Source organism: Acipenser ruthenus, unplaced genomic scaffold (assembly GCF_902713425.1).
Source record: "Acipenser ruthenus unplaced genomic scaffold, fAciRut3.2 maternal haplotype, whole genome shotgun sequence".
NCBI lineage: Eukaryota > Metazoa > Chordata > Actinopteri > Acipenseriformes > Acipenseridae > Acipenser > Acipenser ruthenus.
In genome coordinates this window covers 9236-29409 of record NW_026708607.1, presented here as the reverse complement: position 1 = coordinate 29409, position 20174 = coordinate 9236, and the positions used below count along the sequence as shown (strand labels likewise).

At 43.7% G+C, this 20174-nt stretch overlaps 1 protein-coding gene and 3 non-coding genes across 4 annotated transcripts; 2 read left to right on the top strand and 2 right to left on the bottom strand.

The window, feature by feature from the left end:
* Nucleotides 1-1863: 1863 nt before the first annotated feature.
* LOC131734624 (small nucleolar RNA U3) lies at nucleotides 1864-2079 on the top strand. Its single transcript, XR_009327059.1, has one exon. It is a non-coding gene; the product is annotated as a small nucleolar RNA U3 (small nucleolar RNA).
* A 677-nt stretch (nucleotides 2080-2756) lies between these two features.
* Nucleotides 2757-2838, top strand: trnal-cag (transfer RNA leucine (anticodon CAG)). Its single transcript has one exon. It is a non-coding gene; the product is annotated as a tRNA-Leu (tRNA).
* A 488-nt stretch (nucleotides 2839-3326) lies between these two features.
* trnas-uga (transfer RNA serine (anticodon UGA)) lies at nucleotides 3327-3408 on the bottom strand. The gene has a single exon. It is a non-coding gene; the product is annotated as a tRNA-Ser (tRNA).
* Nucleotides 3409-14609: 11201 nt separating this feature from the next.
* Nucleotides 14610-18077, bottom strand: LOC131696640 (reticulon-4 receptor-like 2; the record flags this gene model as incomplete). Its single annotated transcript, XM_059021431.1, has 3 exons — nucleotides 14610-15419; nucleotides 17122-17379; nucleotides 17859-18077. Coding segments are annotated over 3 exons (1287 nt in total), but the record flags the coding sequence as incomplete, so codon positions are not given.
* Nucleotides 18078-20174: the final 2097 nt, after the last annotated feature.

The window sequence follows — 20174 nt, the reverse complement described above, 5'->3', positions numbered from 1 at the left end:
TGACTTGCTTCATGGCTGTTGCCAGAGCACTCGAGCACGTTCTGGCTAGCGTGAGCGGACTTAGCAGATAACAAGATCTACAAAGTATCTCATGCTAATAAAACATACCATAATTATGTTCGTTTTTATTATACACATGGCAACTTACAGAGACTAGGGTGTGTGAACTATGCATCAGCTGTAGAGTCACTTACATTTACATCTCACCCGAAAAACGGAGCACAAGGAGGTTAAGTGACTTGCTCAGGGTCACACAATGAGTCAGTGGCTGAGGTGGGATTTGTACCGGGGGACCTCCTGGTTAAAAGCCCTTTATCTTTAACCACTGGACCACACAGCGTCCTATAACAAAATCACACCCCAGATGGGACTCGAAACCACAATCCATGGCTTAGAAAGCCAGTGTCTTATCCATTAGGCCACAAGGGCTGACGCGAAAAGCACATTTGGTAGTAATAAAGAAAGTGGGAACAATAGTATCGTGGTTTAATACATCATATCCAAGCCATCGTTGCTGTTCAAACACAGCAGAGTGTTACACTGGGAAAGGGCCGTACTTGTCAGTACGTATTTGACATTCATGTGGGAAGATTTAAGATTGTGAAGAAGTTTAAGTATGCTGCGTATTTGCGCATTGGGAACCTTACATAATTAGGTTTTTGATTAATGCCACTTTCTTACGGACAGTAATCAAGGTGACGATACAAGACCAGAGCCAATAAAGCAGTTATTTTCCTTTCCTTTCATTACCATATTCTAGTGTGCTTGTTCAGAATATGCGTGAATCGTGAAAACGTCTTGCGAATATGTGAACAAAGCCAGCATTCACTTTATTGATCACCATGTGGATTAACCGCTATTGGAACACAGATGATTGTGTTAAAGATGTTAATAGACTTTTAATGTACACGTTTTAGAGCTAAACGTTTGCTGAGACAGTTCAAGCGCTGTAGCAGTGTTTAACTATTTCCTGGATGTTTGCCTTTTGGTCTAACTCTGGAAAAAGTAATAATAATAATAAAAAGTAGGCAAAACCATTTTTTGAGAAACCGCATTTGGGAGAAAAACTAACAGTTTGGAAACACATTTGCAAAGGCATTGGATTCTATTGTGGTGTTTCCGAACTGTTGAACGTTTCTCATTACATGCAGGTTTACTGGCTTGACAAAAAGGCGAGTGACGAAAAGAATGCTGTCTCGATAGCAACATCGCGTCAAGCTGAAATAGCTCAGTTGGGAGAGCGTTAGACTGTAACGGTCCCTGCTTCGATACCGGGTTTTTGTATACAGAACGACTAGGGTTATTTGTTCTTAATTAATTCTTTGAATTAAAAAAACAGCACATTTTTTCTTTAGTGTAATTGGAGGAAATAAAAACGTATTATAGTGCCATTTTCTAATGCGATAAAGAAATGCAAAAAGCATCATCTCTGCGTGGGCTTGAAACACCAAAATTTCGATTAACAGCCGATCGTGCTAACCGATTATGGTGTTTTATTAGATAACACCCTGGGAGCTCAACAGAACAGTGTGTATGCATATTGCTAAAATGGAAACCAAATATACACGATTCAAATGGGAATCGTATTCAGATTTTAAGCACAAATTTGATAGACTTCACAGTGCAAAGGAGGAAGGCAGACAATTGAAATGAGGCAACTGCCTCCTACTTTTTAAATCATACGAGAAACTTGAACCCAATTAAGCTTTTAACCGCCTGCAGTTTGGAATGAGTTTGAAATGTTGTTGTAACACCTCACTGGGCAACAGCAATTGCATTATATGAAAGTCCCTGTTAATTTCTCAGCGGCACAGCTGCCGGTGCCACTCAGAGTTGGAGGGAGACGGTCGGCCACTTGCCCATAAAACAATACTTTCAGAGATCATTTCTATAGCGATTTGCTAGCGAAATGCGTTTTTAAAGTGTTTGGACTCGCTATCCACGAGGAAGAGTGAGAGTGTTCACTTTTGAGCGTGAAGGAGGCAGTGAGTGTTGTTTTTTGGCCAACTGCTCCCTGTTATTGATGACCCCTCCAGTGTTCCTTAGGGGGCTGGAGGAAGCGGACACGTTCTGAGTGGATATCTTTCCTAAAGGTACGCAAGACGAACTACAGTTGCAAAGCACTGCTGCTTTTTCGACGATTGATTAAAACTATCATTCTGACTGAAAACACGGATCACATTAATTGTGATCGGTTTGATACCAATAGGCTTACATGGCAGGTATTGTGTATAGACAATGTCATATACACAGAAATGAACACGGAGTGTGTTTATTAAGGGCTGACTCATTGAAACGTTCGAGAGATCTCGGTGTACTGGACAAATATACTGGATTTTTTCCATGTCGTAATTGTGCCGCCTGTGATAATGCGTTTGAAACTAGAGATAATGTGAGATAATGTCTGTTACTGGCGGATAGTTTACAAATGTACTCAATTATGTTACAACTTTTGTGTCTACGAAAATATCTGTAACATTTATGTAAGTCCTGTGTGTTTTTTTCATGAAGTTAATTTGCTAACAGACTGTTCTGATTTGTTTCTAACCGTGAAGCGATCGCTCTGTTTGCCGTAAATTTTCTGTCTGTAAGAGGAGTGTCCTTGTGATCCCATATAGAATGCGACGAAACAGGTCGCCCTCCTTAATATAAACAGAAAAAGAATAAGTTCACGCACACACCAGGTGATTTACTGTAGCGTCAGACATTGGAGGTTCAACAGTGTACTGCAGTGTTGTGCAAAGTCGTCGGTGTAAGTCAGGATGGCCGAGCGGTCTAAGGCGCTGCGTTCAGGTCGCAGTCTCTCTGGAGGCGTGGGTTCGAATCCCACTTCTGACAAACCTTTTTGTTCATTTATTTCTTAAAACGTCCACCGAATGCTTGGTAATTTGATTTGTTTTTCTTGTTAGTATTCAAATCACAAGGTCGTTAAATGAGAGAAAGTCACCGCAAGCCTGCACCTCACCACATCCTTCACACTGTTAAACTGCCTCATTATGACGAGGCCTCTAATTATGCCTTTCCAATACTTTGAATGTGTTATTGTTCAGTTTAACATGAGAACATCTTGGTAGAACAATCATAATGTCCGCAGGACTTATTTTCCTCGGGTTCTAGTATCAAGTTTTGAGTGTGTGGCCGGTTAGCTCAGTTGGTTAGAGCATGGTGCTAATAACGCCAAGGTTGCGGGTTTGATCCCCAAAATGAACATTCTTTAACAAAATGAACCGAAGCGATATGAAGTACAACCAGTAATATTTCAGACTTCCTGTGCTTTAAACATGTATTAACAATGAACACATACAATCAATTAAAAACAAAGCTTACGTAGTCGGCAGGATTCGAACCTGCGCGGGGAAACCCCAATGGATTTCAAGTCCATCGCCTTAACCACTCGGCCACGACTACATGCTCGCACGGTTAATTGTGAAAATATCCAAAAGAAGTAAACGGCTCCCGCAGTAATGCTGTAGATGGCAGTATAGGCTAACTAATGAACCCAAGTCAAATGCCTTTGTTGAAACTGTCAGATTTGTACAAGGCAAGCACACATGGGAAAAGTAAATACAATATACTTTCTGTTAACGTTCATAATAATGAATACATCTTTATTTCAAAATACGTAGCTATTTAATCCTAACAGAAACAATAGGCTTCCCAGCCATCAGCTTGGAAGCAGAATGGAGATCAAATCGGACGAATAACGAGTGCAAAATGGAATGTGGAAATCAATGTAAAGGCAGTTTAAATAAGAGCAGCTGCAATACATTAAATAGAGTTATATTTAAGAGCAAGCAGTAACTGCAGTAGAGTATTTAATTATGGATGGACCAAACTTGCAGGTCGCCACTGTCACATTTTCCAGGAAATCACGGCTAATACTGAGAAAGAAAACAGATGATAACCTAACAGAAAACTAGTGAAAAACACTGCACTGATTAACTGAACGGGTCAAACGTAGCCTACTGAATTGCTGAATTGTTGGGGGGAGCGTGGCGCATCCAGCTGAGGCGCTTCATCTGAATTGCAAGGTGTGCCTTATAGCCTGGAGATCGCTGGTTCCAATCCAGACTATGCCATCGCCGACAGGAACGCCGAGGGGGCGGCGCACAGTTGGCAGAGTGCCACCCGGGTTGGGAGGGTTTAGGTCAGCTTGGTAATCATTGTCTCAACAAGCTCCAGCAACTCCTGTGGCGACCGGTCTCCTGCGAGTTGTGGGCAGAACTGCGTTTCCTCAAACACCGCTACAGCCAGGTGCGGCTGGCTTTGCTGTTGCAGTGTGACAAGAGGAGGGTGGCTGACGGCGTTTGTTTCAGAGGATGCGCATGATGAGTCTTCGTTCTCCCGAGTCGATACGGGAAGCTGCAGCAGCGCCATAAAAAAAAACAATTGGATATTCCAAATTGGGAGAATTTTTAAAAATATTACAAAAAAATAAATTAAATAGTTAAGCTTCAAAAAATCTATTTTTGACTGAGCGAGTTAAGTGTGTACGGTATCCTGACAACACAACACGTTGAAAACACAGAAAAGACGCTGAGAAAAAAAAAAGTTTCCTATTTCCTGTTTAATTAAGAAAATACAATAAAAAAAGATTATTCTCTTACTTGTCTTCCTGCCATATCCCCTCTTTTTTGGTCAAATATTGAATATATTCGTATTCAATTTCAAACGACTGTTCTTTGTTCCCATGATGCATCTGTGATGGGCTGGGTTTTAGCGATCGCGATAATTTCTGATATTTTACAGTGGCTGGACTTTATAATAATAAAAAAATGAAAAAGGGTAACGAGCGACAAATGCATTAATTTCTGTCGATTTGTTCTATTTTAATGGGTTATAATTTTACAAATTTAAAAGACATTCATTAAGAAAAGATAAAACTAATTTAATCACCTTTAAGGATTATGTTTTTATTGACAGAAATATATTTGATGTATGTGTGTTTGGCATGAAATCAAATAAAGTCCCATTGGATTTTGCTTGAAAAGAGGAAACACAAAAGATGTTTTTTTAGGTTTTTTTTTTTTTTTTTAAATAAAGCATTTATTCAACATGTTTGTTTTTTTTTTACAAAAATACAACACAATACAACACGGAATGTTTTTATTTTTTTGTTAAAAGAATGACAAAAGTTAAAATATTTTCTCGTTTTTTTTCTGTTTGTTGTTGGGCTGCCATCTTGGTAAGAGCTTGTCAATTGTCGCATGTGAACACAGCCCCTACCAAAATGTCCAGTACAGTACAGTACCGTGCTGTTAGATTAGACTGGACTGTATTGAATTAGCTGGCTCTCAGATCCCCAGTACAGTACCGTGCTGTTAGATTAGACTGGACTGTATTGAATTAGATGGCTCTCAGATCCCCAGTACAGTACAGTGCTGTTAGATTAGACTGGACTGTATTGAATTAGCTGGCACTCAGATACCCAGTACAGTACCGTGCTGTTAGATTAGACTGGACTGTATTGAATTAGCTGGCTCTCAGGTCACCAGTACAGTACCGTGCTGTTAGATTAGACTGGACTGTATTGAATTAGCTGGCACTCAGATCACCAGTACAGTACCATGCTGTTAGATTAGACTGGACTGTATTGAATTAGCTGGCTCTCATATCTCCAGTACAGTACCGTGCTGTTAGATTCGACTGGACTGTATTGCATTAGCTGGCTCTCATATCTCCAGTACAGTGCTGTTAGATTAGACTGGACTGTATTGAATTAGCTGGCTCTCAGGTCACCAGTACAGTACTGTGCTGTTAGATTAGACTGGACTGTATTGAATTAGCTGGATCTCAGATCCCCAGTACAGTACAGTGCTGTTAGATTAGACTGGAATGTATTGAATTAGCTGGCTCTCAGATCATGAGTACAGTACAGTGCTGTTAGATTAGACTGGACTGTATTGAATAAACTGGCTCTCAGATCTCCAGTACAGTGCTGTTAGATAAGACTGGACTGTACTGAATTAGCTGGCTCTCAGATCCCCAGTACAGTGCTGTTAGATTAGACTGGACTGTATTGAATTAGCTGGCTCTCATATCTCCAGTACAGTACAGTGCTGTTAGATTAGACTGGACTGTATTGAATTAGCTGGCTCTCAGATCCCCAGTACAGTACAGTGCTGTTAGATTAGACTGGACTGTATTGAATTAGCTGGCTCTCAGTTCCCCAGTACAGTACCGTGCTGTTAGATTAGACTGGACTGTATTGAATTAGCTGGCTCTCAGATCCCCTGTACAGTATAGTGCTGTTAGATTAGACTGGACTGTATTGAATTAGCTGGCTCTCAGATCCCCAGTACAGCACAGTGCTGTTAGATTCGACTGGACTGTATTGAATTAGCTGTCTCCCAGATCCCCAGTACAGTACTGTGCTGTTAGATTAGACTGGACTGTATTGAATTAGCTGGCTCTCAGATCCCCAGTAGAGTACAGTGCTGTTAGATTAGACTGGACTGTATTGAATTAGCTGGCTCTCAGATCCCCAGTACAGTACAGTGCTGTTAGATTAGACTGGACTGTATTGAATTAGCTGGCTCTCAGTTCCCCAGTACAGTACCGTGCTGTTAGATTAGACTGGACTGTATTGAATTAGCTGGCTCTCAGATCCCCAGTACAGTACAGTGCTGTTAGATTAGACTGGACTGTATTGAATTAGCTGGCTCTCAGATCCCCAGTACAGCACAGTGCTGTTAGATTCGACTGGACTGTATTGAATTAGCTGGCTCTCAGATCCCCAGTACAGTACCGTGCTGTTAGATTAGACTGGACTGTATTGAATTAGCTGGCTCTCAGATCCCCAGTACAGTGCTGATAGATTAGACTGGACTGTATTGAATTAGCTGGCTCTCAGATCCCCAGAACAGTACCGTGCTGTTAGATTCGACAGGACTGGATTGAATTAGCTGGCTCTCAGATCCCCAGTACAGTACAGTGCTGTTAGATTAGACTGGACTGTATTGAATTAGCTGGCTCTCAGATTCCCAGTACAGTACCGTGCTGTTAGATTAGACTGGACTGTATTGAATTAGCTGGCTCTCAGATCATGAGTACAGTACAGTGCTGTTAGATTAGACTGGACTGTATTGAATAAACGGGCTCTCAGATCTCCAGTACAGTGCTGTTAGATAAGACTGGACTGTACTGAATTAGCTGGCTCTCAGATCCCCAGTACAGTACCGTGCTGTTAGATTCGACTGGACTGTATTGAATTAGCTGGCTCTCATATCCCCAGTACAGTACAGTGCTGTTAGATTAGACTGGACTGTATTGAATTAGCTGGCTCTCAGATCCCCAGTACAGTACAGTGCTGTTAGATTAGACTGGACTGTATTGAATTAGCTGGCTCTCAGTTCCCCAGTACAGTACCGTGCTGTTAGATTAGACTGGACTGTATTGAATTAGCTGGCTCTCAGATCCCCTGTACAGTACAGTGCTGTTAGATTAGACTGGACTGTATTGAATTAGCTGGCTCTCAGATCCCCAGTACAGCACAGTGCTGTTAGATTCGACTGGACTGTATTGAATTAGCTGGCTCCCAGATCCCCAGTACAGTACTGTGCTGTTAGATTAGACTGTACTGTATTGAATTAGCTGGCTCTCAGATCCCCAGTACAGTACAGTGCTGTTAGATTAGACTGGACTGTATTGAATTAGCTGGCTCTCAGATCCCCAGTACAGTACAGTGCTGTTAGATTAGACTGGACTGTATTGAATTAGCTGGCTCTCAGTTCCCCAGTACAGTACCGTGCTGTTAGATTAGACTGGACTGTATTGAATAAACTGGCTCTCAGATCTCCAGTACAGTGCTGTTAGATAAGACTGGACTGTACTGAATTAGCTGGCTCTCAGATCCCCAGTACAGTGCTGTTAGATTAGACTGGACTGTATTGAATTAGCTGGCTCTCAGATCCCCAGTACAGTACAGGGCTGTTAGATTAGACTGGAATGTATTGAATTAGCTGGCTCTCAGATCCCCAGTACAGTACAGTGCTGTTAGATTAGACTGGACTGTATTGAATTAGCTGGCTCTCAGTTCCCCAGTACAGTACCGTGCTGTTAGATTAGACTGGACTGTATTGAATAAACTGGCTCTCAGATCTCCAGTACAGTGCTGTTAGATAAGACTGGACTGTACTGAATTAGCTGGCTCTCAGATCCCCAGTACAGTGCTGTTAGATTAGACTGGACTGTATTGAATTAGCTGGCTCTCAGATCCCCAGTACAGTACAGGGCTGTTAGATTAGACTGGACTGTATTGAATTAGCTGGCTCTCAGATCACCAGTACAGTACAGTGCTATTAGATTAGACTGGACTGTATTGAATTAGCTGGCTCTCAGATCCCCAGTACAGCACAGTGCTGTTAGATTAGACTGGACTGTATTGAATTAGCTGTCTCCCAGATCCCCAGTACAGTACTGTGCTGTTAGATTAGACTGGACTGTATTGAATTAGCTGGCTCTCAGTTCCCCAGTACAGTACCGTGCTGTTAGATTAGACTGGACTGTATTGAATTAGCTGGCTCTCAGATCCCCAGTACAGTGCTGTTAGATTAGACTGGACTGTATTGAATTAGCTGGCTCTCAGATCCCCAGTACAGTACCGTGCTGTTAGATTCGACTGGACTGTATTGAATTAGCTGGCTCTCAGATCCCCAGTACAGTACAGTGCTGTTAGATTAGACTGGACTGTATTGAATTAGCTGGCTCTCAGATTCCCAGTACAGTACCGTGCTGTTAGATTAGACTGGACTGTATTGAATAAGCTGGCTCTCAGATCCCCAGTACAGCACAGTGCTGTTAGATTCGACTGGACTGTATTGAATTAGCTGGCTCTCAGATTCCCAGTACAGTACCGTGCTGTTAGATTAGACTGGACTGTATTGAATTAGCTGGCTCTCAGATCCCCAGTACAGTGCTGATAGATTAGACTGGACTGTATTGAATTAGCTGGCTCTCAGATCCCCAGAACAGTACCGTGCTGTTAGATTCGACTGGACTGGATTGAATTAGCTGGCTCTCAGATCCCCAGTACAGTACAGTGCTGTTAGATTAGACTGGACTGTATTGAATTAGCTGGCTCTCAGATTCCCAGTACAGTACCGTGCTGTTAGATTAGACTGGACTGTATTGAATTAGCTGGCTCTCAGATCATGAGTACAGTACAGTGCTGTTAGATTAGACTGGACTGTATTGAATAAACGGGCTCTCAGATCTCCAGTACAGTGCTGTTAGATAAGACTGGACTGTACTGAATTAGCTGGCTCTCAGATCCCCAGTACAGTACCGTGCTGTTAGATTCGACTGGACTGTATTGAATTAGCTGGCTCTCATATCCCCAGTACAGTACAGTGCTGTTAGATTAGACTGGACTGTATTGAATTAGCTGGCTCTCAGATCCCCAGTACAGTACAGTGCTGTTAGATTAGACTGGACTGTATTGAATTAGCTGGCTCTCAGTTCCCCAGTACAGTACCGTGCTGTTAGATTAGACTGGACTGTATTGAATTAGCTGGCTCTCAGATCCCCTGTACAGTACAGTGCTGTTAGATTAGACTGGACTGTATTGAATTAGCTGGCTCTCAGATCCCCAGTACAGCACAGTGCTGTTAGATTCGACTGGACTGTATTGAATTAGCTGGCTCCCAGATCCCCAGTACAGTACTGTGCTGTTAGATTAGACTGTACTGTATTGAATTAGCTGGCTCTCAGATCCCCAGTACAGTACAGTGCTGTTAGATTAGACTGGACTGTATTGAATTAGCTGGCTCTCAGATCCCCAGTACAGTACAGTGCTGTTAGATTAGACTGGACTGTATTGAATTAGCTGGCTCTCAGTTCCCCAGTACAGTACCGTGCTGTTAGATTAGACTGGACTGTATTGAATAAACTGGCTCTCAGATCTCCAGTACAGTGCTGTTAGATAAGACTGGACTGTACTGAATTAGCTGGCTCTCAGATCCCCAGTACAGTGCTGTTAGATTAGACTGGACTGTATTGAATTAGCTGGCTCTCAGATCCCCAGTACAGTACAGGGCTGTTAGATTAGACTGGAATGTATTGAATTAGCTGGCTCTCATATCTCCAGTACAGTACAGTGCTATTAGATTAGACTGGACTGTATTGAATTAGCTGGCTCTCAGATCCCCAGTACAGTACAGTGCTGTTAGATTAGACTGGACTGTATTGAATTAGCTGGCTCTCAGATCACCAGTACAGTACAGTGCTATTAGATTAGACTGGACTGTATTGAATTAGCTGGCTCTCAGATCCCCAGTACAGCACAGTGCTGTTAGATTAGACTGGACTGTATTGAATTAGCTGTCTCCCAGATCCCCAGTACAGTACTGTGCTGTTAGATTAGACTGGACTGTATTGAATTAGCTGGCTCTCAGTTCCCCAGTACAGTACCGTGCTGTTAGATTAGACTGGACTGTATTGAATTAGCTGGCTCTCAGATCCCCAGTACAGTGCTGTTAGATTAGACTGGACTGTATTGAATTAGCTGGCTCTCAGATCCCCAGTACAGTACCGTGCTGTTAGATTCGACTGGACTGTATTGAATTAGCTGGCTCTCAGATCCCCAGTACAGTACAGTGCTGTTAGATTAGACTGGACTGTATTGAATTAGCTGGCTCTCAGATTCCCAGTACAGTACCGTGCTGTTAGATTAGACTGGACTGTATTGAATAAGCTGGCTCTCAGATCATGAGTACAGTACAGTGCTGTTAGATTAGACTGGACTGTATTGAATTAGCTGGCTCTCAGATATCCAGTACAGTGCTGTTAGATAAGACTGGACTGTACTGAATTAGCTGGCTCTCAGATCCACAGTACAGTGCTGTTAGATTAGACTGGACTGTATTGAATTAGCTGGCTCTCATATCTCCAGTACAGTACTGTGCTGTTAGATTAGACTGGACTGTATTGAATTAGCTGGCTCTCAGATCCCCAGTACAGTACAGTGCTGTTAGATTAGACTGGACTGTATTGAATTAGCTGGCTCTCAGATCACCAGTACAGTACCGTGCTGTTAGATTAGACTGGACTGTATTGAATTAGCTGGCTCTCAGATCCCCAGTACAGTACAGTGCTGTTAGATTAGACTGGACTGTATTGAATTAGCTGGCTCTCAGATCCCCAGTACAGTACTGTGCTGTCAGATAAGACTGGACTGTATTGAATTAGCTGGCTCTCATATCTCCAGTACAGTACAGTGCTGTTAGATTAGACTGGAATGTATTGAATTAGCTGGCTCTCAGATCCCCAGTACAGTGCCGTGCTGTTAGATTAGACTGGACTGTATTGAATTAGCTGGCTCTCAGATCCCCAGTGCAGTACAGTGCTGTTTTTAAAATCCATAAAAATGTTGTAAATCTTAAATTCCTGAGATCTAACACTTATGAAAATTAATGAACAAAATAAACAAATAAATACATAAATGAAAAAATCAATACACAACTTTATAAACAAATTCCTAAAATTACACAAATTCAGGCAATCCAACACCTTAAAAAAAAAAAAAAAGTACAAAGTAACACGGAACAGTCCATTATAGTTAGTATAGGGGGTGATTGGTCTAAGGCTATTTTGCATATTATTATTATCATTATTATTATTATTATTATTATTATTATTATTATTATTATTATTACAGTATTATTACTAGTCCAAACTCCCCCACCCCTCTCTTTGACTGCACCTAAATGGATCAGTCCCTTCAAAAAAAAAAATAGTCATTTTGCACTGAAATTAAATAAAATACATGCAATTTCAAAGTAAAAAGAAAACAGTTTCAAATTGTAACATCTGAAACACATTTTGTATATATATATAATCTGTAAACATCTTAAAACAGTTGCAGAATATTTTGTAGTGATTTTCATAGCAATTAAGAAAGTCAAAGAGAGAGAGAGAGAGAGAGAGAGAGAGAGAGAGAGAGACATAAAACTGGGAAAAAAAGGCAAAACACTTTAAAAGAAGTGTAATTTGTAATTCATTATGAACAGAGCTGCACAGAGCAGGTCTGTAGGAAACTCAACACTGCAGAGCTGCACAGAGCAGTTCTATAGGAAACTCAACACTGCAGAGCTGCACAGAGCAGGTCTATAGGAAACTCAAGACGGCAGAGCTGCACAGAGCAGGTCTATAGGAAACTCAACACTGCAGAGCTGCACAGAGCAGGTCTATATGAAACTCAACACTGCAGAGCTGCACAGAGCAGTTCTATAGGAAACTCAACACTGCAGAGCTGCACAGAGCAGGTCTATAGGAAACTCAAGACGGCAGAGCTGCACAGAGCAGGTCTATAGGAAACTCAACACTGCAGAGCTGCACAGAGCAGGTCTATAGGAAACTCAACACTGCAGAGCTGCACAGAGCAGGTCTATAGGAAACTCAACACTGCAGAGCTGCACAGAGCAGGTCTATAGGAAACTCAACACTGCAGAGCTGCACAGAGCAGGTCTATAGGAAACTCAAGACGGCAGAGCTGCACAGAGCAGGTCTATAGGAAACTCAACACTGCAGAGCTGCACAGAGCAGTTCTATAGGAAACTCAACACTGCAGAGCTGCACAGAGCAGGTCTATAGGAAACTCAACACTGCAGAGCAGCACAGTGCAGGTCTATAGGAAACTCAACACTGCAGAGCTGCACAGAGCAGGTCTATAGGAAACTCGACACTGCAGAGCTGCACAGAGCAGGTCTATAGGAAACTCAACACTGCAGAGCTGCACAGAGCAGGTCTATAGGAAACTCAACACTGCAGAGCTGCACAGTGCAGGTCTATAGGAAACTCAACACTGCAGAGCTGCACAGAGCAGGTCTATAGGAAACTCAACACTGCAGAGCTGCACAGAGCAGGTCTATAGGAAACTCAACACTGCAGAGCTGCACAGAGCAGGTCTATAGGAAACTCAACACTGCAGAGCTGCACAGAGCAGGTCTATAGGAAACTCAACACTGCAGAGCTGTACAGAGCAGGTTAAAAGGAAAGACAGATCAACACTGCAGAGCTGTACAGAGCGAGTCTATAGGAAAGACAACATTTCATTTTTTATATAACTTTTTAGATTAGTTCCTTTTAAAACAGTGCTTTCCCTGGGTCTCTCTCAAACACTTTCAATGAGACTCCCTATCGCACAGCAGTTTCAATGAGACTCCCTATTACACAGCATTTTCAATAAGACTCCCTATCACACAGCAGTTTCAATAAGACTCCCTATCACACAGCAGTTTCAATGAGACTCCCTATTTCACAGCAGTTTCAATAAGACTCCCTATTGCACAGCAGTTTCAATAAGACCCCCTGTCACACAGCAGTTTCAATGAGACTCATCCTATTTCACAGCAGTTTCAATGAGACTCCCTATTGCACAGCAGTTTCAATAAGACCCCCTGTCACACAGCAGTTTCAATGAGACTCCCTATTGCACAGCAGTTTCAATGAGACTCCCTATCGCACAGCAGTTTCAATAAGACTCCCTATCGCACAGCAGTTTCAATAAGACTCCCTATCGCACAGCAGTTTCAATAAGACTCCCTATTGCACAGCAGTTTCAATAAGACTCCCTATTGCACAGCAGTTTCAATAAGACTCCCTATTGCACAGCAGTTTCAATAAGACTCGTTATCACACAGCAGTTTTAATAAGACTCATTATCGCACAGCAGTTTCAATAAGACTCCCTATCGCACAGCAGTTTCAGTAAGACTCCCTATTACAGAGCAGTTTTAATAAGACTCCCTTTTGCACAGCTGTTTTAATGAGACTCCCTATTGCACAGCAGTTTCAATAAGACTCCCTATCGCACAGCAGTTTCAATAAGACTCCCTATCGCACAGCAGTTTCAATAAGACTCCCTATTGCACAGCAGTTTCAATAAGACTCCCTATTGCACAGCAGTTTCAATAAGACTCCCTATCACACAGCAGTTTTAATGAGACTCATTATCACACAGCAGTTTTAATAAGACTCATTATCGCACAGCAGTTTCAATAAGACTCCCTATCGCAAAGCAGTTTCAATAAGACTCCCTATCGCACAGCAGTTTCAATAAGACTCCCTATCGCACAGCAGTTTCAATGATACTCACTATCGCACAGCAGTTTCAGTAAGGCTCCCTATTACAGAGCAGTTTTAATAAGACTCCCTTTTGCACAGCTGTTTTAATGAGACTCCCTATTGCACAGCAGTTTCAATGAGACTCCCTATCGCACAGCAGTTTCAATAAGACTCCCTATCGCACAGCAGTTTCAATAAGACTCCCTATCGCACAGCAGTTTCAATGAGACTCCCTATCACACAGCAGTTTCAATGAGACTCCCTATTGCACAGCAGTTTCAATAAGACTCCCTATCACACAGCAGTTTCAATGAGACTCCCTATTGCACAGCAGTTTCAATAAGACTCATTATCGCACAGCAGTTTTAATAAGACTCATTATCGCACAGCAGTTTTAATAAGACTCATTATCACACAGCAGTTTCAGAGCAGAGCTGGTCTATAGGAAACTCAACACTGCAGAGCAGTAATTGAATCGTAATATCTTTTCAATATAGACTTTAAGGGGAAATTCACAAATGCTCTTCACATGGTTTCAGGAAAAAGAAAGTGAAGGGTGAGAGAGAGGGAGAGGGTGAGAGTGAGGGAGAGAGAGAGGAGAAAGAGGGACGCTTCTGGACAAACGCCTCTGGACTTCCCGTTTGCTTCTTTCAAACAATCCAACTTGTAACAACGAATAGTGGAGTCTTCGTTTTCATATTTCTCCCAGTAGTCTTGCTCTTTAACTTTCGTCAATGTGGACTCAGCTTCGTAACTTTTGGTTTGACTTTTATCTGGACTGATGTAACTGTTGTCTTGCTGTTGTCCTTTCTTTCCATCCAAGCCTTTAGATTTGTCCGAATTCCCCCCGCTTGCCTTGCCCGATTTGGGGAACCACCATCTCGTTCTGGTGCTGAAGGTGTAAGTGACGCGGGCTCTCGGATAGTAAGGCATCATGGGGCAGGGAGCGAAATCGATTTCTCTCAAGAACCTCAAATCTAGACCTTTCCTCTCCTCGGGACCGGCGCAGAGGAGCTCGGAGCTGGAGATCCGGACCTGACGGAACCATTCCCAGAGAGGGCGGGCCTGGCAGGAGCAGCTCCAGGGGTTTCCGTTGAGTCTGAGGAACTGCAGGGATGAGAGATCGGAGAGGGCCGAAGCAGGGAGGTCTGTTAGGGCGTTGTTGAAGAGGAAGAGGGTGGTGAGGTGACCCAGGTCCCTGAAGGCTTTGCGGTTGACCTGTCGCACTCGGTTCTCGTGGAGGAGGAGCCTGTCCAGGTTGACCAGCCCTCTGAAGACATTTTCAGACAGGACTCGGATTTGGTTGCCGTGGAGGAAGAGGTGAGTGAGATTCACCAGGTCTGAGAAGAGATTGTCCTGAGAGGGGGAGAGAGAGGGAGGGGGAAGGGGAGGGACAGAGATTGATATTTGGCACATGAAAATTCAGTACTACCAAAAAGTTGTATGTTAAATTATATAATTAAAATTATTTGTGTTATAGCTCTCCTGTATGTATCTGCCTCCTGTCACCCCTTCCCCCCCAGGAGCAGGGTTGAGACAGACTGTATTAGATAGGATAGAGGGGGCTCTCCAGGAGCAGGATTGAGACACACTGTATTAGATAGGATAGAGGGGGCTCTCCAGGAGCAGGGTTGGAGACACACTCTATTAGATAGGATAGAGGGGGCTCTCCAGGAGCAGGATTGAGACACACTGTATTAGATAGGATAGAGGGGGCTCTCCGGGAGCAGGGTTGGAGACACACTGTATTAGATAGGATGGGGGGGGATGGGGGGGGGCTCCAGGAGCAGGGTTGGAGATGCACTGTATTAGATAGGATGGGGGGGGGGGGCTCCAGGAGCAGGGTTGGAGGCGCACTGTATTAGATAGGAGGTCTCTCTCTCTCTCTCTCTCTCTCTCTCTCTCTCTCTCTCTCTCTCTCTCTCTCTCTCTCTCTCTCAATTCAATTCAATTCAATTCAAATTGGCTTTATTGGCATGACAATAAAAATAATTGTGTTGCCAAAGCACATACATGGCATAACCAACTCAAATATACAGACAAAGAATTTTTCTTAATACTAACAGTATCCCTCCTCCTTCTATATTAATACAGTAAACAGAATCCCTCCCTTCCCCTCTATATCAAACAGTACCCCCTTCCCCCCTCTATATTAAACAGAATCCCCCCTCCCTCAATTATACAATACCCCCTCCCTCCCTCCCTCCCTCTTTCTATATTAAACAGAATCCCTCCCTCCCTCCCTCTCTCTTTTCCCTCTCTAGTGTGACGTGTTCACGGTCTGTCCCTCAGGCTATGACAGGTCTCCACGTATTGACCAGCCAGTCTGGCTGTGTGTTTGTCTTCCCCCAGCAGGATTGACAGCTTCTGGGTATCACACATTTTTGGGAATTCTGGGACTAAATCACAGAATTTGGGGAAGAAAATGTCCCTTATGTTTTTATATTTTTCACAGTGTGTCAGGAAGTGAATCTCTGTCTCGACCTCTCCTGTCTCACAGTGACCACAGTGCCTGTTCTCCCTGGCCAGCCAGGTTTGCCTCTGTCGGCCTTTTTCAATGGCCAGGTTGTGGTCACTGAGCCGGTATTTGGTCAGGATCTGCCTCTGCTTTGTGTTTCTGACAGTTACCAGGTATTCTGCCAGGGTGTAATTTCTATTTAGGGTCCGATAGCACTCTAGTTTGTTTTGTGTTTTAGTATTTGTATCCCAATGGTCCAGATAGGAGTGTTTCAGGTGTTTTATAATTTGGTTTACACTAATTGGAATTGTTTTTGCAGTGCTGTCCTGAAGCTGACTGATGTCAGTGTTGCTCAGCTCAGTGAGCTTCAGGACCAGCTGGCTGAGGGGACTCTTTTCTGGGCTGAGCTCTTGGTATTGCAGGGCTTTATGATGGAGTGAGTTTGGATCACTAGTTTTTAGATGAATCCAGTATTTTAATGCTCTTTTTTGGATGTTAATAATCAATGGATAAAGGCCTAATTCAGCCCTGCATGCATTGTTTGGTGTTTTTCTTTGTAATCTCTCTCTCTCTCTCTCTCTCTCTCTGTCTCTCTCTCACCTGGATGTGTTGCAGCAGGTTGTCCTGCAGGTAAAGGAACTGCAGGCTGTAGAGTTTTTTGAAGATGTTTCCGGGCAGGGTCCCCAGCTGGCAGCGGTATATGTGCAGGCTCTGCAGCTTGTCCAGCCCCCGGAAGGAGTCAGGATGGAGGGTGCGCAGGGAGGGGTTATCCCCCAGGTCCAGCTCCTCCAGATCTCGCATGTCGCTGAAGGAATCGGGTTTGATGGAGCTGATGTTGTTGGAGTAGAGCCACAGGACCTGATGAGAGGGAGAGAGAGAGAGGTGGGGGAGAGAGAGGAAGATCATTTTCAAGCTCAATTTCAAGTTACAGTCAAACATGTATTAAGAGACCTGCACTCAAGGGACAGTCAAATAGTGTCTCTTAAAAGATGGACCCCCCCATACATTTTCTATTTGTCTCCAACATCCTACCTTCCTGTAATTATATATGTATGTTTAAAAAACTCTGTAAAAGACTGCATATATGAACAAAATAAGTATGTAATTGAATTACATTTAGATTATTGTGTGGGCTTGCACGTTGTTGTTTCGGAGGACAAAAGCTTGAGTGTGTTTGTCTATCTCCAGCCTCTCCCAGCCGAGAAGGAGTCACTGCGGGGGAGATCGCAGCAGCAGCAGCAGTGGTGAGGCAGACATAGTCTTAAAAACAATTTATAAATTGGGGGAGAAAAGGGGGTTACCCATAAATGTGAAGTGTGAACAGGGCAAGACGGTACCTGTGTCTGGAAGCCGAAGGACTCTGCCTGCAGCTCTGTGATGCGGTTGTTTTGGAGGAATACTCTCTGGCTGTCATAGGGAATGCCGGCCGGCACCGCCGAGAAGTTCTGAGACTGGCAGCTGACCATCATCGGGGAGGGGTAACAGACACACAGCCTGGGGCAGGAATAGGCAGGGCTAGGGGAGCAGACTGCCAGCCAGAGCAACAGCCAGACAGACACCGAGCCTGCGTGGGGAGAGAGAGGAGAGAGTGTGAGAGAGCAGAAGGGAGGGGAGAGAGATAGACTGATAGATAAACAGAATGACAGACAAGACAGAAAGGCAGATAAACCAATATACAGACAGATTTGAAGTCATGTCTCAATGAACATTTATTCAGTTGTCTGTCATAGATCTCTCTAAGAGTGACCCCTGACCCCGATTGACCCAATGATATAATATTCTCAGCACATAACAGAACTGACTGGGCGAACAGTCACTCAGAGAGAGGCTCGGAAACTTTGGTGACATTTATAGAGGAACCCGAATACTCGGAAAAACAGGAACGCCTTCTATAATTCAGGGAAGACAATGAATAGAGAAGAACACTGTCAATGAGTGTGTGTGTGTGTGTGTGTGTGTATGTCTCTCAATGTGTGTCTGTGTCTCGGTGTGTTTCTATCTCAATGTGTGTGTATATGTGTGTGTGTGTGTGTGTGTCTCAGTGTGTGTCTCTCTCAATGTGTGTGTGTGTCTCTCAATGCGTGTGTGTGTCTCAGTGTGTGTCTATCTCAATGTGTGTGTGTGTCTCTCCCAATGTGTGTGTGTGAGTGTGTGTCTCGGTGTGTTTCTCTGTGTGTGTGTGTCTCAGTGTGTGTCTCTCTCAATGTGTGTGTGTGTGTCTCTCTCTCAATGTGTGTGTCTCAGTGTGTGTCTCTATCAATGTGTGTGTGTGTCTCAGTGTGTTTCTCTCAGTGTGTGTGTGTGTCTCAGTGTGTTTCTCTTGCAATGTGTGTGTGTTCCAGTGAGTGTATGTCTCTCAATGTGTGTGTGTCTCAGTGTGTGTCTCTCTCAATGTGTGTGTGTGTGCTCCAGTGTGCGTATGTGTGTCTCTCAATGTGTGTGTCTCGCTCAATGTGTGTGTGTGAAAGCCTGAACACATTTCACTCCAGATTAGCACTCTCACACAGCAGCACATCAGCAGCACGGTGGAAATGACTTCATCAGGAACAAGAAGCCGCTTTATTTATGGTGGATCTGTTGACCTACAAATCTGATTATAATATTTTATTATCTTTAACAATAATAGGGGACTCCCGAGTGGTGCATCCTGTAAAGGCACACCCTGGAGTGCAGAATGCACTGTTTCGAATCCGGGCCTATGCCACCGCCAGCTGTGGCCAGGAGCTCCTAGGAGGTACCTAGGGGATTCTTAGAGGATTTCCAAGGGGCTCCCAGGGACAGTGCACAATTAGCAGAGTGCCACCCAGGCAGGGGGGCTCAAGTCAGCTGGGTAATCACGGTCTCACCACACACCAGTGACTCCTGTGGGTGGCCAGACGCCCGCCTGCCTGCCTGCCTGCCTGCCTGTGAGCCGGCTGTGTTACACTGGGCTTGCAGTGTGAAAGAAAGAAACAAAAAAACAAAGAAAGAAGAAAGTGGACAGCTTGACTTGACAGTTTGAAGTACGGTGTTGTTTCAGAGGACTAAAGCTTGAGTGCGCTTGTCTGTCTCCAGCCTCTCCCAGCCGAGAAAGAGTCACTGCGGGGGTGGGGGGGGGGAGGAGGGGAGGTGTGGAGGTGGGGGGGGGGTTGTAGAAGCAGTGAGACAGGGGCTGTCTTAAAAACAATTGGGCATTCCAAATTGGGGAGAAATCACGGGGTAAAAATAATTGACGATTCCAAAAAAAAAAAGAAATTAAACTTTGATATGCTTTGATGTTAACATTTGAGGGGGTGACTGCTTGAAAAGGCATTTGTGACGGGGGACTGCCCCGTCTTTAAGAACGTGGTTGGGACTGGCAGGGAGGGGGTTAAATTCCTCCGTGCCAGGAAAACATGTGAGAATGTGGCTGGAGCCCTAATTGAATAATCAGCAATTATTTATTAATTGGGCTCCAGCCACAGGGGATAAAAGCTAGGGGAGAGGCCCTGGCTAGGGGGAGTGTTCTAGAAGGAGAAGAAACAAGAGTGTTTTGTGTGTGCTGGGTTTCTGTTTGTTTGTTTTTTAATCCAGTGAAGGCAAAGCCCAGCCTGGAAACCTTTATTTTTGTAAGTTTTGCTTTTTTTGTTTTGTGTTTATTTTATGTTTAAAACCTTTTTGTTTGGCCCTTGTGC